Below are 20529 nucleotides of genomic sequence, written 5' to 3' on the forward strand. Positions count from 1 at the left end.
TGTAGCAAAGCCCTGAGATCGCCCTAGCACACCACACACACACACAAACACACACACACACACACACACACACATAAAATGTTAATGTGGGACTTGAACCACAGAAGGGCAGTTCAGGAACACACACACACACACACACACACACACACAAAATGTTAATGTGGGACTTGAACCACAGAAGGGCAGTTCAGGAACACGCCATTAGGGGAACCCAAGGGCACCTGCAAGGGGTGGTGGCCCTTCCTAAAGTCTGTGGACTGCTGAGGCTGGGAGGGAAGCCAAGGGAAAAGGAACAAAACAAAACAGAACAAAACGAAAAGAAAACCGATTAAAAAAGGATAAAGTGTAAACAAACTTTGTAAATAGGGAGAGAATGATGGGTTAAAGGGAGGAGAGGGGATTGGGGGAAAAAAGGAATCAAAATATATCAAGTACAGGTACAAATTCCCTACGATGAACATGATCATCATGTATATCTAAAATGTACAAAATTTTAAAAAAAGGTGGGATCTGTTACAAAAATGTGTGCAAAGGGGGTGTATCACACCGTGGATGGGCAAGAATGCCCGGGATGCCAACGGCCACCCACGGTTTCCCACTAGCTGCAGAGGCGCTTCCGCAGCTCTGTCCCACCTCCACAGGGCGGAGCTACACCGCGCGCGCCCTCCCGGCCTCCGTCCTTCTCCCGACTCCACCCAGGTACGGGGCGGGGCTCTGGGGAGGGGCGGGGCCGCGGCCCTGACAGCGCTTCTGGCCCCCGCGGCCAGCCACGTCCCTCACGTACCGCCGGCCACAGTGCCGAGCGGCGAGGGGGGCCGGAGACTCACCTCCTCCGGCCGGGCTCAGCATGAAGCTTACGCGTTTGCTGCGCGGGGCTGCCTCGGCCCGTCCGGGGCCTGGGCCGCGCGCCACCCACCCCAGCGCCAGCCGCAGCCTCGCCTCAGACTCGGGCACCGGGCCTGCGTCGGACCGAAGCGTACCGGGCCAGGTGGACTTCTACGCGCGCTTCTCGCCGTCGCCGCTCTCCATGAAGCAGTTCTTGGACTTCGGTGAGTGCTGCCCGGCTGCGGGCCTTTGTGCGCCGCCGGGAGCGCGGAACTGTGGCCCGCGCTCACCTCTTCTCTCTTTTCCTGACTGCTGCCCCGCACCCTCAGCGCTTTCTTCCTTCCTTGAGGGTGCTGGCGCGCAGGGCGGGCCAGTAACGGCACATGTGGCTTTTTACCCTGTGTTGTCGAAAAATAGACCCGGAGGGACGCAGGCAGAATGGACTCCCGCTTTGGCACACAAGTGTGCAGGTGCGCGTTCCGGACAGGCCCCTTCGGATAAGCTGGGCTCCGTCGAGAGTCTGGGTGTCACCTTCGGACTCTGCAGAGTGATGGTAAATGCAATCGTACGATAATTGTGTAGCAATGCTGCAAGGAAAAACAAGTTATCACTGGCCCAGTGTTTCTTCAGAATGTTTCCCTTGACAGTGCCATAAGAGCGTGTCCATCAGCAGCACTTTAGTTTCAGCAGCAGTACATACGTGTTGAGCATGTATAAAGCACACGAGTATAAGGGGCTGTGAAATTTACCACTTCTCACCTTGGTTTGTGTGGAGCAGATTGCAGAAGGCATTGCAGTTAGCCATTTGACTTTGACTTCTCATATGGGAGGAACAGGGACGTACTATTATCTACACTCAGTCTTTGAGTGCAATTTATCTTCTTCATGGTAAGTGCTATCAGGTCACTAACACTGCTAGTTGACTAAAAAGATAATGCCATGGCAGGCCGCTTTATTTTATTTTTATGATGTTTGTATTTTATGAAAAGGCAGCTTTATTTTAAAACTGGATTCTAGTGGCAGGGTTTAGAGATTTGTTTTTGTTTTTTGCTTTTGTTGTTTTCAGCTCAAAGTTCTTGATTTTGTTTTTACTTTAAAATGAGTACAGTGTAGTGAAGGACGGAATTTAACTTTGTTTATAACCATATTAATAAACTTTCTTAAGTGGATATTTTTCTTTATTGCCCTTACTCTAGTTTTTGCTAAGGTCTCTGGTAAAGCAACAAGAGTGAATTAGACGAAAAAGAGTTGGTGAAGTAATATGACTGGTTTAGCTCTAAGTGAAGTGGCCATGTGCAACTTATATCTGGCTGCTTAGCATCCTGATACATAGTAGGGAAAAGGCTGGGTACCCTTTCAGCACCCAGTTGAGCAGGTATTCCTTTGCAGGTGGTTGAAGAACAGGCATTGTTTGTTGGTTTTTTTGTGTGTATGGGGGGGGGATGGTTTTTGTTCTTTCTTTTGCTTAAAAGCTTTTCTCTGCACTTATGCTTTGTTTGTGGAAATCTGTACTAATGGTGCTATGTGGCGAATTTTCCTTTGCACAGGTCAAAGTGTCCCTGTGTCTTAGACAGGTGTTCACTTTTTATAAACCTAGTGTTAGGAAACAAACTTTTTCAGTGATAGTAGCAACAGGGTACATAGGATAGGCTTTTTCAGGTTCTGCTGTTGAGCCCCAAGTCTTATTCATACATGTTCAAGTCATCTTACTTTTAAGAAGTTGTAAGGATGGAAGGGAAATAGAAGAATCTGGAGTCTTTTTTATTTTTTCCTTGTAACATTGGGGATTGAACCCAAAACTTTTTGCACTGAGCTATATCCCTAGCCCACCATCTCTTAATTTTTTTCACTTTTTAACAGTTTCTTTCTGAGTTGCTCAAGCTGGGCTGAAATTTGTGATCCTTCTACCTCAACTTCACAGAGTATTGAGATTACAGGCATGTACCTATAACTGAGCTCACCATGCCCAACTGAGCATATCTTAATTGCAATGAAGAGGTTATCAGGAATTTGGTTATCAGGAAGAGGTTATCAGGAATTTGGAAGGTCATTGTGGATTTACATTAACTTTAAAGGTTCTCTTATCTCTTCTTCAGACCTAAATTTAGGGCTAGGATTAGTATCTTTGCCTTTTGGTCTCTTCTGGTCATTATGGTGGTCATATCACTCTGGGTTTGCCAGGTTAATCCCCCTCTTTCTTGGCTTCTGTTGCATTATTGCTTTTATTTAACTTCTATCACCACTGTTTGGGTTTCAGGATCAGTGAATGCTTGTGAAAAGACCTCATTTATGTTTCTTCGGCAAGAGTTGCCTGTTAGATTGGCAAATATAATGAAGGAAATAAGTCTCCTTCCAGATAATCTTCTCAGGACGCCATCTGTTCAACTGGTACAAAGCTGGTAAGATTCCCATATCTTGCTTACAGTTTTTATGGAACTGTGGACTTCACTCAAGGGTTAAAGCAAATGCTTCTTTTACTTTTCAATAGAAATCTTAAGATAATGGCATTAATCCTCTGCTGTGTGTATGTGGGTGTGTTTGTGTATTTGTGTGTGTATCTAGGCTTGACCTATGTGTTTGCTAGGATTATCTACTTCTTAGCTTTGAAAAAAGCAGTCAGACCTACATAAAAATATACATACAAAATTTAAGATTTGTAACTAAACCTGAAGGGATATTATATTTTGATAGAAGAAAAATATCTACCATTTGATGGTAGATATTTATACATATTACCTTTAATTGCTCGAGAACCCTGCTGAATAGGTTCTCTATTTTACAGATGAGAAAACTGAGGCACATAAAAGGTGAAGTCCTTTGCCTAAGCCAATATTGTGCATCACTGATATTGAAGCTAGGATTCAGACCAGACCCATATTTGTCTGTATCTGTTATATTGTCATGGGATTGGTAAAATATATTCAAGTCTATACATATTTTTTATAAAATGAATTTATTTTATTGGTGCATACCTTTTAGAAATCACAAAAGTTAAAACTTTTATTCCTCTGTTTTTCTAATATGTATTTATTTTACATTGTAATGGAGGTAATGCATTGTAATGCAGTATTTAAATATATGCACACACAGTGTGTACTGTGTTACAGGAATAATATCGAAACTAATTTCTCTTCCCACAGACTATAGGAAAGGTCTTAAAGGGTATGCATTTGTATCTGACAACCTATTTACAGTTGTTAATGCCATTGCATTAAAAAAGTATTGTTTTGAGCACTATAAATTAAAAGAAAAAAGCTGGTTGAAATTAAATTTTACATGGAAAAATTTTATTAGAAGACATTTCCTAATTATGATTCATGTGGAGATATAATTTTCCTTTTGTGGGCGATAGAGTTTGTGAGAGAAGCTGTTCTAACATTAAATTTTAAAAGGAGTAAAAGAAGTAGTATGACTGCTACATGTATAATAATGAGATGCTATCTAGTCCAAGTAGGTAACAATTATAAATGTGGTATAGGTGAGAGGCATTGTTTTGGAGATCTGTGGAATATGAAAAAGAAAATACAATTTTCTGAGGAAGCTTTTTCCAGTTTTTTAAAGTTATAAATAGCATATGCTGTTTTAAAAAATCTGGTCTTGCCTAGCACAGGATAAGTATTCAGAAATGTATCTTAATTAAAAAGCAGAGCATATTTATTCTTGCCTGTGAAGAGATTATTAAGAGTTAAGTAGAACCTCAGCTACTAGAGTCACTTGACTTGGAATGCAGGGAGACATGCTGCTAGTCAGAAATAGCTTTCCAAACCAACTTACAGCTTTACAGATTTTAAAATAACTTTCATTGGCTCTGGATGCCTAATAAATTAAGAAAGTGCTTATAGACAAGATAAAGTGCTTATAGACAAGCTGGGCACAACTTAAAACTGTTGAAGAAGGTAACTGAATGGCTGGGATTTTTAAACTCTGGCCTCTGTAGTAGCTGGATGACCTTGAGAAAGTCACTAGGCCTTTTGTTGTTTGTGTTACCTTGAACTGTTACATCACAATGTTACACATTTATTAGACTGTCTTAAAGGGAGTAGTAACAGTTCATTTTTTTAAAACATGATTTTGATGTAAAAATAGTGTATATTAAAAATTCTTTTGTTGTACTTTGCTATCTTGGATGGTAAGGTACACTGAACACCTATGTTTTCATAATTATTATATTTTTATTTAGTTCTGTTTAGAAGAACAAAGGGATACATTGCAGGATTTCAATAAATCTTCATTGACTAGACAAAAACATCTAAAACTATTGTTTTAACACACCCTCCCTTTAAAGTTTTTGAGACAGAGTCTTGCTGAATAACTGAGTTGCTGAGATATGGCCCAAACTCATGATCCTCCTGCCTTATCTCCCTTTCTGGTGGGAATATGGATATGAAAGATTCAAGTTATATTCTTAAAGCCAGGTGGATCAGCCTCTTCCTTTTACTGTGACTGAATAGGTCATTTGTCTAACATGGTGAAGCAGTAACAGATTCAGTTCTCATAATAATTGTTGTTTATACCATAAAATATAGTAGAGTTTCAAAGATTTAAAAACTAGGATAGAGCTTAAAACTCTGACATCAGCTTGATCAATATTTTTAAAGAAAAATACATACTTCTGCTTTGTGCCTAAGATTTGGCTTAACAATAAATGGGTGTAAAAATCCTACTTCACTCTCCAGAGGTTGAGGCAGGAAGGTGGCTGTGAGTTTGAGTCCAGCCTGTGTTACATAATGAGAACCTGTCTCAAAAAAAAAAAAAAAAAATCCTACTTCAACCATAATTTTATAGTAGTATTCTAAATTAAAATTATAAACTGTTTAAAATAGCTTTTGAGCTAATTTTCATGATATTAAACTTTTGGACTACAAAAGAACAAAGTAAACCTTTTGATTTGTACCTTAGGTATATCCAGAGCCTTCAAGAGCTTCTTGATTTTAAGGATAAAAGTGCTGAAGATGCTAAAGCTATTTACGAGTAAGTATGTTAGCTTATTATTCTGAACAGAATTACTGACTCTTTAAGCATTATATAAAAATGTAAGTGTATTAAGCTGAACAGGGTTACTATTCCAAACAGAATTTTTATACCTTTTAAGCATTGTAGAAGAATATAAATTTATTAAGCTTAAACCTGCTGATGGACCACATTAGAGAAATTGATTTGTTTTTTAAGCTTCCACTACTTCAAGCAAATGGCAACATATGCATTTATATAAATGATTCATTTTTTTACATTAAGGCAAAGTTCAATTGTGGTGATGCATGAGAATCTAAAGGTGACAAGAATACCACTTGAACTGTAAGCCTGAAGAGTATATGCCTCTTCCAATGGGCAGCCACCCTCAGCTCCTGTTAGTCATTTCCATATGGAAATACTGTGCACATCACCAGTTTTTCGGTTTTTAAAGAAAGCTACAAGTCTAGGTGTTTAATGTGAAAGTCCTGATTTTAAAAGATTGGCTACTAATTACAGTCCTTTTGTCACACTAAGGGCTCTGAAAACATGACAGTGAGTTTCTATGACCTGTGATCTGTAAGATAGTATATACATGTTTCATAATCAGCGTACTGGAGTTGGTAAGGCCAAGTGGTCACCTCAGGTGGTTGCCTACTTATTCTAATGAATGTTACTCACAGCAGAAAGACCTCGTCCTCAGAATGTTACACATCTATTGGACTGTCTTTAAAGAAAGTGATAACACTTCATTTTTTAAACATAGTTTAGGTTTGAAAATAGTGTATATCAAAAGTTTGTTCTGGGCTTACATGTGGAACAGACTATAGGAGTGATGTCAATTAGTGCTTAAAATAAGCACTAAAATAATGCATTTATGCACAAAGAAAGTAAGTGTGTTCAGGTCATATAGCTAGCAAGAGGTGGGACTAAGATTTGAACTGATGCAGCCTTACTTAAAATGGAAATATTAGAAGCCTGTGTAGAAGTGATACAACATTCTGAGAACAGTCACTCAAAGCTGAACCTAGAAAATAAACAGTCATGCAGAATAATCATTGTTTTTTTAAGAGATGAAATAAAGGGGGACTGGAATTAATTTGTTGTTTTTGAGGAATTTTGTTATTTGCATTTTGGTTTTGAAGATAATTACAAGGTAGGAATTCCAGAAATATTTTGAGTAGTGACAGTTTGGTTTTGAAGATAATTACAAAGTAGAAATTCCAGAAATGTTTTGAGTAGTAAGAACACTGGAATAAGTTAATATTCCTCAGGATACTGACTCTACCTGGGAAAGTACTCACTGGAAGTACAAATTTTGATTGGTAGGTGAGGAGACCAGTTTTCTTCATAATTAAAGCTTGTTTCCTTTTTTATTCGGTTTAAATTAATCATCCAGTGTTTTCCTAGTAACAAAGATGAGAAGGCAGTATGATTGGAAAATTTTTCTTTCAGTGAAGTGGATACTTTTCTTCTAGTTTGTAAACTTACAGGATGAATGAAATAGGATTCTTTTGTTACTTTTCTGTTTTAAGAGTGCCTTTTCTCTATCCCAGAGTTGACGGGCTTTATTGGCTCTCTCATTTTGATTCCTTAACAGAGCATGTCTTCCGGAGAAGCCCGTGTTCTGCCTTCCTTTATGCAGGATGTTCCTGGAATGCTATCCTTAGAGTCAATGCTCAAATGGTCTGGTTGAGAATGGCTAAAGAAAACTCTTAATGTATTTATGATTTTGTTGTATGGCTGCCTTACTGGTAGGAGTCTGAAACTTAAATTTTGAAAATTTTATTTCAGAGGTCCTTATACCTTCAAGGATTTGACATATTTTATGATATGAAATATATTTAAGTACACAGAAGACATGCACTAATGTTCTTTTTATTGAGCTAGGGACTTGTCTTCTAAGCTTGACTTAGCTTATATTTTAGTATTAAATTCTCTTGTCAAAATATTTGGCTCTTTGTACAAACAGGTTTGTTTAGCTTTACAGATACTGTGATACGAATCCGAAACCGACACAATGATGTCATTCCTACCATGGCCCAGGGTGTGATTGAATACAAGGAGAGCTTCGGGGTGGATCCTGTCACCAGCCAGAATGTTCAGTACTTTTTGGATCGATTCTATATGAGTCGCATTTCAATTAGAATGCTACTCAATCAGCATTGTAAGTGTCTTAAAGTCAAAGGAGAAAGATCTAAAGTGTTGATGTATTTTAAATTTATTTAGAAGATTTCCCTTTAAAAGGAACATTTAGTTTTACTTTTTTTATTAAGAAAAATAAGTAGACTGCCATGCAAAGGAGTATTTTTATTGATTGTAAAATGGCATATTTTTGCTTAAGGAAAACAATTGTTCTATTTGGCACCATTTGGATAAATAATCTATCTGGAGATGATAGGTAGATTCATTTTGTGTTTTTTATCCTTTACTAGCTTTATTGTTTGGGGGAAAAGGAAGTCCATCTCATCGAAAACACATTGGCAGCATAAATCCAAACTGTGATGTAGTTGAAGTTATTAAAGGTAACCACATTTTTCCTTTCTAAAAGGATGCAAAAATCAGAATTATTGAGTATTATTTCTTGTGATTAAAACAACTATTTGTATTACTATATGTGTAATGAGATAAAATATGAGGAACAAATATATGGGTTTGAAAAGCCCTTTATAACATGAATTGTACAGTATGTATAAGGTGAATGTTTTATGCATAAATTTTTTTATTAGGAAAAGTTTTGTGATACTGTTGGACTCTGTTCATTTAAAAAAATTCATCTCTATTCTCCAGTTTCAGTTTCTAATTCCTTACAGTAGTCTTTTGCTTATTTTTCTAAAACTGTAATTCATAACAGTTTGGTTTACATCTTTTCATATTTTTTTCTGTTTATACCACGTGTATATATACACATACAAATTGTTATTACATTTTTTGTTTTTAGAAGATGGGGTGTTTTATACAAGTTTGCAGACATCTTACAGTCTCAGTACATTTGAATATAACATCAAGTTTTTGAATGACTTTGTAGAGTGTATCAGTATGTATTAATCTGTTCTCTGCTGTTGTAGACTTATTTTTTTCCTGTTACCAATAATACTGTAGTGAAATTCTTTAAATATATGCTGTTATTGCTAGTGTTTAATAAGGTTAGATTCTTAGAATTAAAACATTCAAATGCATTGAAAATTTTGATACATCAAAAAAATTTCCATGTATTTCTCAGTATTTGATATATATATTGTTTGCTGTTTTTCTTTTGACATGTTTATGGTATTTTTTTCCCATATAATGTTTTTAATTTCTTTTTTTTTAAGAGCTTAAGACAAAAGAGGACATAACAAAGCAGATCAGATCAGAACAATGCAAGTAACACAGCATTTTACCACGAGACAACCCATAATTAACAGTAACTACCATAGTGTATCTTTCTTTTAACATAGTTCATATACAATAGTATCAAGCATAACAAAACAGTATAAAACTATTCAAGAGAATGAAAACATTACAGGGCTTTCAGAACCAAATAGCAGAGAATGAACAATGGCTACTATATTATCTCATTTTCCATAGAAAATTTGTTTATACTATCACACATAATAATATCCAATAACATATTACAGGATAGAACCAAAGGCAACAGAAAAACAAAAGCATAGTAGGTCTTCAGAGTAAGATGATACTAAATCAGCTCTGGCTATTCTAATGTCTTATTTTCTTTTAAATAGCTGTTTATACTATCACAGATAATAAAATCAAACTAGGGTAAAACCATTCCAACTGATGAATACAGACATTATAAGGCTTCAGAGCCTTATATGGGGAATCATGATTACCATAAACTTTTATGTACTCTTACCATTTCTTACACTCGGGAGACAATACGGTATTTATACATGTGAGTTTGATTTATTTCGCTTATGAGTATGGTCTCAAGTTATGTCCATTTATTTATAAATATCTCAATGTGATCATTCTTTAGCTGAGTAGTACTCCATTGTATAAAAATACCACAGTTTTTTATCCATTTCTCAGTTGATGGACACTTAGGTTGTTTCCAAGATCCAGATATTACAAATTGTGCTGCTATAAACATGGTGCACATATATCACTGTGGCATGATGTTTTCAGTTCTGGGATGTTTTTAATTTCTTATAGTTGTAATATATTTTGTTATTAGGCTGTTAGGCTTTATCTTGTTATTTTTATAAAGACCTTCCTCAAACTAAGATCACTGAAGTATATTTTCTTTTGTAGGAAGTTTTAATTTTTTATTGTTATTACTACCGCTATTTCAACACATTGAAGTGGAAGTACATCTATTTAATTTTTTGTTTGTTTGTTTTAATTCATACTAGATGGCTATGAAAATGCTAGGCGTCTGTGTGATTTGTATTATATTAACTCTCCTGAACTAGAACTTGAAGAACTAAATGGTAAGCTTGATGTCTTTTCCTCAGTGACTAGTGTAATGACTACCTGAAAAGAAATCATAAGTGAACTTAGATTTGTTTTGAGCGAAAAATGCATTTTCATCAACTTCTTCATAGGACTTGCATGCTAAAGAAGAGAAATCATGTTAAAAAAAATTACTCATATATATGTATATTTACTTGGACTCCTTATGAAAAACATTTTTTTCTGTTCCATTTTCCTTACTTTTCATTGGTAATATTTATTCTTTGCTTAATTGTAATTTTCTGGATAGTCACAGAAAAAAATGATGCTAAGAAAGATTGACCTTTTTTTTTTTTTTTTGAGACAGGGTCTCACTATGCTGCTCAGGCTGGTTTTTAATTCACTTTGTAGGCCAGGCTGGCCTCAAAATTCGCAGCAGTCCTCTTCAGCCTTCTGAGTGTGCACAGGAGTGTATTACAGGAGTGTGCATCCATGTCCAGTTAAAATTATGTGACTTTTATATATACTTCAGTAATGTAAGGCTTACCCTTTTTTCTGTTTCCTGAGTTGCAAGTCATTTTTCATTATTAAGGAAGTGAAAAGACTGAGATGTAAAAAAAAAAAGGAAAGAATAGATCCTCAAGTAGATGAAGATGAATTTCTCTGGTTGTCTTTTCACTCTGTCTAATGCCTTTTAAACAAGAAGAGTTTTAGAGATCTAGAAAGGAGATTGATGAATCTCACTGTTTTCCCTAGAGGTATGTTAAGGTTAAGATGATACTTTTCTAGGGGATGGGGTATGGTTGTGCCAGTGCTTGGAATTAAGCCCATCTCCAGCCCTTTTTTAATTTTAATTTTAATTTTTTTCATTTTGGGATGGGGTCTTACTGAATTGCTGAGAGACCCAGACGTGACTTAAATTTGCAGTTCTCTTGCCTCAGCCCCTTATAGTGCTTGGATTAGAGGTGTGTATCATCCTGTCTGGTTAATATGACATTTTAAGAAGGTGATGGAAAGATTAAATTATAAAGACGCTTTTACTAAGCTGTATTCTGGACTTCAGAGTGGGAGAGCAGTAGAAACTACCCAGTTGAAAATAGAATTGCTAAAAAGAATCACACAATACACAGTTGATAATTTGAGAACATGAACTGCTATGGCAGTTTGTAGTAGTTCCATTTGTGATCCCAGGAATTTATTCATAGGAGAGTCTTATTTATTGGTTGAATTTAGTATTGATTTATTGGTTAAATTATTCTAAAGTATGTTGAGTCTCATCCCTTTGCTATGTCATAGATCTGTTCTGTATATACACAGCCTACCCTTCCCCACTCCGATGGACTCTATTAAATATTTGAATGTAGAATTAGTATCCCTTGAGAAATTGATGCTAGTCTAAAAGTTTTTTTATTTTTTTGAGATAGGATCTTGCTATATCATTAGATTGGTGTTGAGTTTACATCAATCCTCTTGCATCCTCCTCTTGAGTGCTGGGATCACAAGGGTGTGCCACCACACCAGCTGAATTTTTTTTAACTGAAATAAAATGTACCACATTCTATTCAGAGGAAAGACACAGAAATGGACTTTTAAAAAAAATGTATTAATATGAATGAGATTGTATTTACAGACTTTAGTACTTAACTTTGGAAAGTAAGATTCCTAACTAAATGTTGAGTATCCTTTAAAAACACTTAACCATTATGGAGAAGGATGGGAGGATGTGTTGCTTAAATTGTTAACACCAGATTGTGAGAAATGACCACAGGCTCTGGTCTTTCTCAGTTATAAATGTTTGTGAGTTTGGGATTCAAACACTAATACAGTGAAGAAACGATGTGACAGTTTTTCCCAAATAATACTGTCCTCCATAGGTAATGTGTTCTTTTCATCACTACACAGTTTATTCTTAAAAATGCTTTACGCACATCTCTCTGTACTTTCATATTTTTCTCTTCTGCTCTGTAGCAAAATCACCAGGACAACCAATACAAGTGGTTTATGTACCATCCCATCTCTATCACATGGTGTTTGAACTTTTCAAGGTTTGTAAAATAGTATTACATAACCTTTATGAGTCCTTTCTGAGGATAGGAATCTTCCTGGAAAGTCAATATTCCTCTGAGAACTGTTCATTAAAACAGGCATGCTGTTTCATGCTTTATCATGTCACGCTGCTACGGAACAGCCTTCCATTGGTATGATTGGGCACCTTCATGTGCTAAGCTCAGTCTTCCACCACCCCACAGGACTGGCCTTGAACCCAGGCCCTTTGCACTGAGCTACATCCCTATCCCTTTGTTTAATCTTTTATTTTGAGACAGGGCCTTACAGGGTGACTAAGTTGCCCAGACTGGGCTCAAACCCCCAAACCTCCTGCTTTAGTCTCCCAGAGAGCTGCAATTACAGGTATATGCCACCACACCTGGCTGAGCTCAGACTTTGAGGTCACAAGGACCTGGGTTTGAATCTCACCTGTGTCACTTAATATATTTGTGACTTTGGGCAAGTCACTGAATCTCTCAGAACCTTAGTTTCCTCTTCTGTAAGACCAGAAAAGCACTACCCAGGGTTATTTATAAAGATTGAAGCTGGGCATAGTGTCATATGCTGTAATCCCAGCATCTGGAGACTGAGACAGAATTTCTATGAGTTTGAGGCCATCCTGAATTACATTGTCTCAGAAAAAAAAAGATTGGGAATAACATACCAAGTGTCTGAAACAATAGTAGCACGTATGGGTGCTCAAAAAAGTTACGGTGCTATTTTTATAAACGTATTTACAACAGCAATTGCCACCTTTCTACCCCTGCCTTCCCCCATAAACATGCCTTTTTTTTTCTTTTAAGAAAGTCATTCAAGCCGGGCGTGGTGGCTCATGCCTGTAATCCCAGCACTCGGGAGGCCAAGGCAGGAGGATCATTGCAAGTTCAAAACCAACCTGGGCTACAAAGTGAGCTCAAGGCAAGCCCGAACTGCACAGCGAGACCCTGTCTCAAAAAACAAAACAAAACAAAAAAAAAACCCCACACGCACAAAAAAAGAAAATCATTCATATGGGTTTACCGGGCTCCTGCATTGTATTTGCTTTTTATGACAGATTTTGAAAACTAAATAAAATTATATAGGTATTTGTTGAGAGTATTTTGTGTTTTTCCCCTCCAATGATGCTTACTAGTTGAGCAGTAAGTGGCATAGGTTTATTTGTCTGAAAATAACTGCCCTCAATCAGAAACCTGTTGAGTCATTTTAGTTACTGTGTCTTTAGCTCGCATCAAATTAGGAGAAAAGATAGCTTTCTACTTGACAATGAAAAAAAGAGAAATACAGTGAAACTGACTGAATACCTCAGAAAAACAAGAGTTAAGAACGCTGTTATTATTCTAAGATGACAAGAATCTAACTCCTTACAAAAATCTATCAAAATGAGGGGTGGGGATTTAGCTCAGCAGCATAAGCGCCTGCCTTGCGAGTGCGTGGTCGTGACCAGTACCAAAAACAAACACAAACAAAAAGTATATCAAAATGATCTGTGATTGAATTTAAAGTGCTAAAACAAATTTTTTCCTTAAAATTTCAATCACATAAAGGCCTTGTGCCCTGTAATGGTGAAGAAGAGTGTTTCAGAATCTTTAACTTTATATAATCCCTGTGACAGTGGCTTTCCTATGGAACCTGAATTTAAACTGCTTTGGTAGAGATGATGCAGACTCTTTGTGAGATCTATTTAGTCTTGAGTGTTGTGCAAGGGCCACTCTTGTTCTAAAGTCAGTCCTGACTTTTGCCTTTTTAGTTGCTTTTTTTTTTTTTTAAATAGTGCTGGGATGGAACCCAGAGACTCACACGTGCTGGCAAGTGCTCTAATGCTAAGTAGCCCTCTCTACCAGTTGCATCTAGTCTTTGCTTTTACTCCAGTGCTGTGTGCCATGCTGTTATTATTTAATGCTTACAGTATGTTGCCACTGCATACCTCATATCCTTTGGAAATTGGTCAAAATAGTTTTACAATGTAAATATCATTCATTTCAAATTAGCATAAATGATCATAAGTCCATTGTTCTTGGTACCATAGGGAAAATTTTTTTTCTTTTTTGTCTTTTTCGTTTTTATCGGTACCAGGGATCGAACTCACGACTGCCTGCTTGCAAGGCAGGCGCTTATGCCGCTGAGCTAAATCCCCAGCCCCTAAAAAATTTTTTTCTTAAAGAATTTTATAACAATCTTACTCTTTAAAAGTAGAGTTGAAGATTATATTTTGAAAATATGTTTTGTCCATTATCAAAATTGTAGAGTACAGAATTTTATTTTTGCTTTAATACTTCAAGTATGGTTTAAAAATGTCTAGAAGTTTACTTTTGGAAAACATGCAAAATTTAGTTGGATCCTAAATCAGTATACCATATCCCTCACTACCCCCGCAATTGTCTCGACTCTTAATCATAACTCTTTAAAATGGATAAAGAATTATGATTGTTGAGCTGGGGATGTGGCTCAGTGGTAGAGCTCTTGCCTTCCATGCACAAAGCCCTGGCTTTGATCCCAGCACCACAAAAACAAGAATTATGATTCTTTAGTATATTTCCTTCAAATTTTCAAAAAATTTAAATTCACATGATATATATATATTTGAAAATTACAATTAATTTCTTTTTTAAAAAGTTACTTTTAACATAACTCTAATATATTATATTTCAGAACGCAATGAGAGCAACTATGGAACATCATGCAGACAAAGGTGTTTACCCCCCTATTCAAGTTCATGTCACACTGGGTAACGAGGATTTGACTGTGAAGGTAAACCTTTTAAAAGCAAACCACCATACAAGTCCTAGAAGACAGTTCATTCTCGGAGGAAAAAAATCTAGTCTGTAATACTCTTTTTTTTTTTTTTTGTCTTTTTCCTTTTTTATCGGTTCCGGGGATCGAACTCACGACTGCCTGCTTGCAAGGCAGGTGCTTATGCCGCTGAGCTAAATCCCCAGCCCCTTAGTCTGTAATATTCAATAAGCACAGTGCTTCATTTATCTGGTAGGTTATAGAATTATCTCCCAAGTCTGTTTCTATTTTGGTCCTTAATCCAAGTAAATCCTAGGAACAGAGAATTTAGCATTAATCCTGAGTAGCCACTATGATAAATAAGATCTAAAATATTTGGGTACTTGTGTGATGAAAGACTAAATGGTTTTGAGCCAGGCATGGTGGCTCACGCCTGTAATCCCAGCGCTCGGGAGGGTGAGGTGGGAGGATCGTTGTGAGTTCGAGACCAGCCTGGGCTACAAAGTGAGCTCAAGGCCAGCCTTAACTCCATAGCGAGACCCTGTCTCAAAAAAGACCAAAAAAAAACAACCCAAAAAGAATAAATAGTTTTTCATTTTTAAGCATTACTTTTCCATCTACTTATACTTGTATCTCTTTTGGGTGTCATAACAGCTCCTTAGGAGCATAAATAATTTTATCTTCAGTTTGATGAGGGCACTAAGTGATAAGCTTGGAGTCGTACAGGGAATAAATGCCATGAGATCTGAAATCCACTCTTTGACCCCAGTGGCAGCTTAGACTAATTAAATAAAGTGAAGAAAATAAAAAAATTGTTGGTTCTTGTCCATTTACGAACCTCATTCCTTAGAGATAATCATTTAATTATGTCTTGCAGTAGTTAAAGGTTATATTTCTGAGGAATCCTCTAATATTGCTACTTTTGAAATTTTCACATTTCAGATAGCAAATATTAGCTCTCTCTAAATAGAAGCTGAGGAAATTTAAGCCCCTGAGGTGTCAAATAGAGCACGTGTTCCCCTCCCCCTACCCAGCCCTAAGTACCATGTTATTCCATTTTCCTAGTATTGAAGTTTATAAGTAGACTTACAGGTTGAAAATACTCTTGCAGCCAGGCGTGGTGGCGCACGCCTGTAGTCCCAGCTACTTTGGGAGGCTGAGGTGGAAGGATCGCTTGAGTCCAGGAGTTCTGGGTTGCAGTGCGGATGTCCTCACTAAGTTCGGCATCAATATGGTGACCTCCCGGGAACGGGGGACCACCAGGTTGCCTAAGGAGGGGTGAACCGGCCCAGGTCGGAAACGGAGCAGGTCAAAACTCCCGTGCTGATCAGTAGTGGGATCGCGCCTGTGAATAGCCACTGCACTCCAGCCTGGGCAATATAGTGAGACCTGTCTCTTAAAAAAAAAGAAAGAAAGAAAATACTCTTGCAGAATTTTGGAAACACCTGCTGCCGTTCTGTTTCTTTTTTTTTTTATCGGTACTGGGGATCGAACTCAGGACTGCCTGCTTTCAAGGCAGGCGCTTATGCCGCTGAGCTAAATCCCCAGCCCCCTGCTGTTCTGTTTCTTAAAAACATGAAATTCAGAGTACCATACAAAGTTGTGTAACCATTACTACTGTCTAATTTTAGAACATTTTTATCACTCAAAGATTTCAAAACCCATTAATAGTCACTCCCTGTTTTCCCCTCAGCCCAGCCCTTGGAAGCCACTAACCTACTTTGTCTCTCTGGATATCTCTATTCTGGGCATTTTGTTTAAATACAATTTCACATAATTGTAGTATATCTTTTGTGACTTTTATCACTAAGTGTAGTGTTACAGCATGCATCAATAGTTCATTCCTTTTTGTGGATAATATCCTGTTAGATGCTTACAACATTTTGGCTATGCATTCTTCAATTGATGGGCATTTACTTTGTTTTCATTTTTTGGGTATTGTGAATAACCCAATAAACATGTGAATACATGTTTAAGGTTTGTGTGAACATGTGTTTCTGTCCTCTTAGGGATGTATGAACAAGTTGAACTGCTAAACTGTGTATAGCTCTGTTTAACAATTGAGGAACCCCCAAGTTATTTCCACAGTGACTGCAGCCTTTTGTATTCCTATCAGCGGTCTTTAAATGTCCTAGTTTTTTCGTGTCCTTTTCAGTACTTGTTATTCTCTCTTTTTAGTATTGCTACTTTTGGCCGTGAAGTGATATGTGACTGTGGGTTTTGATTTACATTTCTCTAATACTAGGCTGATATTGAGTGTCTTTTCATTTACTAATTGGCCTTTTAAAATTTATTTTTTTCAAGGAAATGTGAATTAAGATCCCTTGCCAAGTTGTAAGTGAGCTATTTGTCTTTTGACAGTTGAGCCATAAGGGTTCTCTCTATACATGCATTGTATATATACACATATATATATATATATATTTATACCTACACTTAGTGGCTACTAGTCCATAGTGAGGTATATATTTACAAGTGTGTTTGCCTATTCAGTGAATTTCTCTTCACTGTGTGTGTGTGTGTGTGTGTGTCCCCTTGGGGGACTTGACAGTGCTTTTCTTTTTTTTCTTTTTAAGACCAGATTTCACTATGCAGTTGAGGCTGGCCTCGCACTCAGTCTCCTACCTCAGTCTCCTAAGTGCTAGGATTATAGGTGTGTACCACCGCACCCAGATTGACTGCCTTTTGAAGCACAAAGTTTTTAATTTTGAAAAAGTCCAATTCTATTATTCTTTTATTGCTTGTACTTTCAGTGTTACAGCTAAGAAATCATTGCCTGCTCAGAAGTATCAAAAACTTGTGCTGGTGTTTCCTTCTGAGCTTTTAGCTTTAGCTCTGACATTTAGATTTTTGATCCATCTTAAGTTAATTTTTATATATGGTTCATAATGGAAGTTCGTCTTCATTCTTTTGCATGTGGGTATCCAGCTGTCCCATTTGTGGAAAAATTATTCTTTCCTCGTTGAATTGTCTTGTGACCATTGTTAAAAAGCCATTGCTCATAAATATGTAAGGTTTAATTTCCAGGTTTTCAATTCTGTTTCACCAAACTATGTCTCTCCTTATACTAGTACTTATTCCTATCTTATTGCAGCTTTAAGTATAGAAATTGATTAAATATGTGTCTTGAAACTTCATTCTTCTTTTGCTTCTGCTGCTGCTTTTTCTTCTTCTTTTTCTCCTTTTCTGCTGCTTCTGCTTCTGCTTCTGCTTCTTCTGCTTCTGCTTCTGCTTCTGCTTCTGCTTCTGCTTCTGCTTCTGCTTCTGCTTCTGCTTCTGCTTCTGCTTCTGCTTCTGCTTCTGCTTCTTCAATTGTTCTGGCCATTGTGGGTTACCTGTATTGTCATTCGAAATCTAGGATAGGCCTTTCAGTTTCTATTTAAAAAAAAATCTAGAATTTTGATGGGAAGTGTCATGTTACTTTTCTAATCCATGAACTCAACGTATCTTTCCCCTTATTTAAATCTTGTGAATAGCATTTTGCGATTTTTACTATAGAGTCTTACATATTGTTTATAAACTTTTCCCGAAGTATTTTTTTATGCAATTGTCAATAGAATTGTTTCCTGAAGTACATTTTTGGATTGTATATTTCTGGCATATTGGGATATAATTTATTTTTGCATCTTTGCTGAGCTTGCTCATTGGCTAATAATATTTTGTGGATTAGTTACGATTTTCTCTACACATGTCTTCTGCAATTCGAGATAATTCTTTTTCTTTTACAATATAGGTTTTCTTTTCTTGTTAATCAGTGTGGCTAGAACTTTTATTTAGTACAATATTTAAGAGAAAGGATAAGAGATACCTTTGTGTTTTCATAATTCTAGGAGAAAGCATATTAACTGTGGATTCTTCATAGTTGTTCTTTACTGGTTTGAAGAAATTTGCCTATTAGTTTATTGAGTGTTTTATAATGAAAGAATGTTGGATTAGGTCAGGTGCTTTGTTTTGGTAAAGACTGAGATAATTGTGTGTGTTTCATTATGAATTATTTTATTGGTTTTGTTTGTGGAACAACACTACATCTTAGGAGTAATTTCACATTGTTTTGTTTTGTTTGTCTTTTTCCTTTTTTATCGGTACTGGGGATTGAACTCACGACTGCCTGCTTGTAAGGCAGGCGCTTATGCCGCTGAGCTAAATCCCCAGCCCAATTTCACGTTTTTATAGTCTGTGTTGGTTTGTTGAGGATTTTTATGTTAATATTTACAAGATATGTTTATTGGTGTGTAGTTTTTGTTTCTTGTGATTTGTTTGGTTTTGGTATTGGGTTAGCACTGACTTTATAGAATAAATCCTCTTCTGTACTTGGAAAAGTTTTTCTTTCAGTGTTTGGTGGATACCTCAGGGAAGCCTTCTGGGCTTGAACTTAGCTTTGTGAGATTTTTGGTTACTGTTTCAATCTCTTTAATTGTTAAATATTCAGACTTACTTGAATTTTCTGTTTTTTCTTAAGTTATTTATTATACCTTGTGTGTTTCTAGGAATTTATCCATTTCATTAACTTATCATTGCATGCAGTTATTCATAGTATTCCTTGGTCATCTTTTTTTATTTTCGTAGGATTAATAATGATGTCCTCTTGCTTTTTAAATTTTTAACTAATGTGTAAAATTGTATACATTACTGGGATATGACATGTTTGCATATATGTATGTATTATATAATGTGTAAGTTCATAATTTTAAGCATACCTGTTACTAAAATATTTGTCTTTTTATATGGATGAAATCATTAAAATCCTTTCTTTTAGCTTAAAACATTTAGTATATTATTGTCATCTATAATCATCTTTTATTCCTAATTTTATTAATTTGAGTCTTCTCTTTGTTTTTTGTCAGCATAGCTAAAGATTTGTCAATTTTGTTAGTCTTTTTAAAGAACTGTCTTTTGGTTTTATTTTTTTTCTATCAGTTTGTATTCTGTTTTTATTAATTTCCATTCTCTTTTTTCCCCTTTCTTCCTACTTATTTTAATGTTAGTTGCTCTTTTTCCAATTTCTTACTTTAGCTTATGCATTTAAGATACATTACAGCTATAAATTTTCCTCTAAGCATTGCGTTCTTTGTCTCTTGTCTTGTTTTGTTTGTTCTGGGTATGAAACTTAGGACTTTCCATGCTAAGCCCATGTTCTACCACTGAGCTATACTCCTAGTGCCTTGTGAAGTTTTTTTCTGTTTTGTTTACATTTTCAACCATCTTTAATATTTTCTAATAGCTTTTTTGATTTCCTCTTTGACTCACTGATTATTTCGGAGATTGTTTAAATTGCCTCTATTTGTGAATTTTCCACATTTTCTTCCATGATTAATTTCTAATTTCATGCCATTGTGGTTGGAAGTGTACTTTATATGATTTCAGTCCTTTTTACATTTGCCAAGGTTTCTCCAGTGACCCAACATATCATCCATCTTGGTGAATATTTCATGTTTACTTAACAAAAATGTATGTTCTGCTGTGGTTTGGTGGAGTGTTCTGTGTGTGTCCATGGGGCCTCATTAATTTATAATGTTCTCATGTCTTCTGTTTCCTTGTTGGTCTAGTTGTATCCATTATTGAAAATATAATGGTGTATCCAAA

General features: G+C 36.4%; 1 protein-coding gene across 2 annotated transcripts in view; it reads left to right on the plus strand.

Annotated features, from left to right (window-relative positions):
- Positions 1-712: 712 nt before the first annotated feature.
- Positions 713-20529, plus strand: part of Pdk1 (pyruvate dehydrogenase kinase 1) — a 35904-nt gene continuing 16087 nt past the window's right edge. The window contains exons 1-8 of one of the 2 annotated variants that reach the window (XM_003478605.5): positions 714-1049; positions 3083-3224; positions 5725-5796; positions 7758-7942; positions 8211-8300; positions 10131-10208; positions 12139-12215; positions 14866-14964. In XM_003478605.5, the coding sequence (XP_003478653.1) occupies positions 848-1049; positions 3083-3224; positions 5725-5796; positions 7758-7942; positions 8211-8300; positions 10131-10208; positions 12139-12215; positions 14866-14964 (945 nt within the window). In that variant the 5' untranslated portion in view covers positions 714-847. Of the gene's footprint in view, positions 1050-3082; positions 3225-5724; positions 5797-7757; positions 7943-8210; positions 8301-10130; positions 10209-12138; positions 12216-14865; positions 14965-20529 lie in introns of both variants that reach the window. The other variant, XM_063259289.1, reaches the window with a different exon arrangement.

The sequence above is a fragment of the Cavia porcellus genome, unplaced genomic scaffold (genome assembly GCF_034190915.1).
Source record: "Cavia porcellus strain 051 isolate PalLab524CR breed Dunkin Hartley unplaced genomic scaffold, mCavPor4.1 scaffold_12, whole genome shotgun sequence".
NCBI lineage: Eukaryota > Metazoa > Chordata > Mammalia > Rodentia > Caviidae > Cavia > Cavia porcellus.